This window comes from Morone saxatilis, unplaced genomic scaffold, assembly GCF_004916995.1.
Source record: "Morone saxatilis isolate NCDOM2014 unplaced genomic scaffold, NCSU_SB_2.0 Contig9, whole genome shotgun sequence".
Lineage (NCBI taxonomy): Eukaryota > Metazoa > Chordata > Actinopteri > Moronidae > Morone > Morone saxatilis.
In genome coordinates this window covers 7,208,961-7,211,715 of record NW_023340268.1, presented here as the reverse complement: position 1 = coordinate 7,211,715, position 2,755 = coordinate 7,208,961, and the positions used below count along the sequence as shown (strand labels likewise).

Below are 2,755 nucleotides of genomic sequence, written 5' to 3'. Positions count from 1 at the left end.
GGGGGGGGGGGGCGTTATTGGCACCAGTCACACCTACTAACCTTGGGTTTGTTTGGCTGAGCTGCACCAAAAGATTGCTTTTCTCTCTCAATGACTTTCTTGATCATTTTCGACTCTCACCAAGGCGTTGGAAATGGAAATACTGCTGCCTGTGAGCTACTCAGCCCAACTTCTTCTTCTCTGTGGGATCATTGTTTCCTCTTAGCTCAATACACATGGATCACTGAGTTATTCAGGGAATATAGGCCAAGTTATTCTGATATCCTCCCCCTCGAGAGTGTAAGGGGACATTCCAGCGGCTCAAGTGGAGCAACAGTAAAAAGGAGTTTCTCTCGCTTCAGTGGATACAGGTCACTGAAAGCAGAGGCCTTCAACACAGTGACCAGCTACAGGCTCTTTGTCTGGCACTGGGTCTTAAAGCAATATTTCACTATGGTGCAGACGAATGTCTCCTGAGCTGAATTTTCCACTATATATACAGTATATCCAGGGTTTTTAAAAACCTGTACATGGACGTGGGAGGCTTGGACAATAAGAATGAGGAAATAAAATAAAACAAGCAAATAATATATACTTCCACATTAGATACTTGACAATTATTTTGCCCCCTAAAAGTATATTTTTTTATTATAAGTCATAATCAGGATCTTCACGGCACTTTAAATAACCTTTCTCTTAAAATCCTTTTGCTTTTGTTTTTTATATATTTTTATGATTTTACAAATCTCTGAAAGACTAGGTTCCCTTGAATGCAAGTACAATGACAATGAAGTTGAACTGAATTAAATTCCGGTTAACTGATTAAAGATTTGGTCTATAAAATGTCTCTCACAATCCAAGGTTGAAGCTTATTTTTTCTGAGCTACAGTTATTCAATTTACAATCACATAAAACAGACAAAAGCAGTAAACCCTCACAACTGATTTTTGCTTAATAAATGAGCATGCACCAAATTGATATTAACTTGGTAGTTGGGATTTTAGATGTTTTTTTTTTTTCTTGGACTCGTTTTCGTTCTCAGACTTGGCCATTGGCCTTGCCAAATATTCTAGTTAGCAATATATGTTTTTTTCTCCCTTAAAACAAAATCATTGATGAAGCATGCCTGTTCAGAAAACAGGGGTTGGTCTAATTCAAAATCCATCTAGAATGGGCATTGATATTGACCACTTGCTAACCATGGTAACCATGGTAAGGTCTATGTCACATATCATCGTATGCCTGGCTGCCAAAACACATCTCATTGGCAATGGCAAAAGCAATCTGAATTCTTTGTCTCTATCTTCACTATGTCTCTCTCATTTATATAAATAAAGCTTTACTTACTTACTTACTATGAGTGACACCTTTCATAGTTATTTGATCAATCATCTATTTAAAAATACAATAATAATAGAGCAGCTTTAAGAGTAAAAATCGGCAGCTTTAATTCTATCAGATGCTCTCCATAACCAGCTGTTTAATGCATTCACAAATACTGAACGGAAAAAGTTCATTCATAACACCCCAGTATGTACTCTGCACTCCAAGTGACTCCAACATAAAACACTCCACTCAGTGTTTGCACTTTGCCATATACGGTCAGCCTGAGGCCGGCATGAGGTCATACCTCTGAGTTTGTACAGCTCTCCATTGACAGAGTTTACAATGAACATGTGCGGAGCCTCGTCGCTCGGGGTTACCGAGGCACCGATCAGTGGCAGGGACCCACGAGGCTTCTGGCTCTTCCCCTGCTCGTTGACAAAGTAGTGCAGCTGCCCCAACTCTGGATCTAACACAAAGTACCTGCATGGAAGGAAAACAAATACAGAGAGAGGGAAGTTAAGAAAGTAATGGGCCAGAGAGAAAGATGGGGGAGAGGGAAACAGAAAAAGCACTGTTATCATTATTTTGCTTTATGCTCTCATTATCGCAGCTTGTTTATGGGTAAAACTTTTTTTTATCTTCCTTTCGCGCAAACTTTTCAGGATGTGGGAGACCGAAAGAAAGTGAGGAGGAGGCCTATGAATGAGTGTGAGATGAGGCGTAAGAGAGGCGCCATAAAAACACACAACACCCTTAAATTTCTCACCTCCCATGCAACAACGCCTGCAGGATATTATTTACCACAGCTCTCTTCACGCAAGAATCGTTAAAAATACCCCTCCGTGCACATTACGGCCTGCTTTCGCCCACATCAAGCCGGCAGCTCAATTCCAAATTACTCAAGGTAGCGATTAGTGTGGTCATCTTGAGCAGAAACCACAGCTCGAGGCATGGAAATTAAACCCCACATTTTCCCCTTTGTGATTAATGAATCACATTCAATCACTGTGTAATTGAATCTCTGCCTCACTCATCGTTGGCTGGAAGATTCAAACCCAGCCAGACACATAGCCTAAGACACGGAGAAGCAGACCCGTTTCATTTCCTGTGGCCAGAAAGGATTGTGTATGACATTCAAGAAAACCGGTATGTCTGCTCTGCTTAACGCTTTGTTCTGGTAGTTCAACACAGGCCAGAGTGGCACTGGGTGGCTTTGGCTGACCTTTCCATGTTTGTGTACAGTGGCCTGAGGTAACAGCACTTGTCTTTGTCCTGTCTTCTGGTTCAGCGCGGCCCTGTATCGCCTTTTTTCCCTGAGATTCCCCGTGTTCACAATCAATGTTCTCTTTCTACCTGCGATTACAGAAGCTGCAGTATTGATCAGCCCTTTGCCGAGCAGCACTGCTCTCAGCTCTCACAGCTGTTGCTTCATCCTATTGCCACATTATCG

General features: G+C 41.8%; 1 protein-coding gene across 1 annotated transcript in view; it reads right to left on the bottom strand.

Moving 5' to 3' along the window:
• Positions 1-1,785, bottom strand: part of LOC118342836 (oxysterol-binding protein-related protein 10) — a gene marked incomplete at its 5' end in the record, with an annotated part of 55,748 nt that extends 53,963 nt beyond the window's left edge. The window contains 1 exon segment of the mRNA XM_035681499.1: positions 1,610-1,785. Within this exon segment, the coding sequence (XP_035537392.1) occupies positions 1,610-1,785 (176 nt within the window).
• Positions 1,786-2,755: the final 970 nt, after the last annotated feature.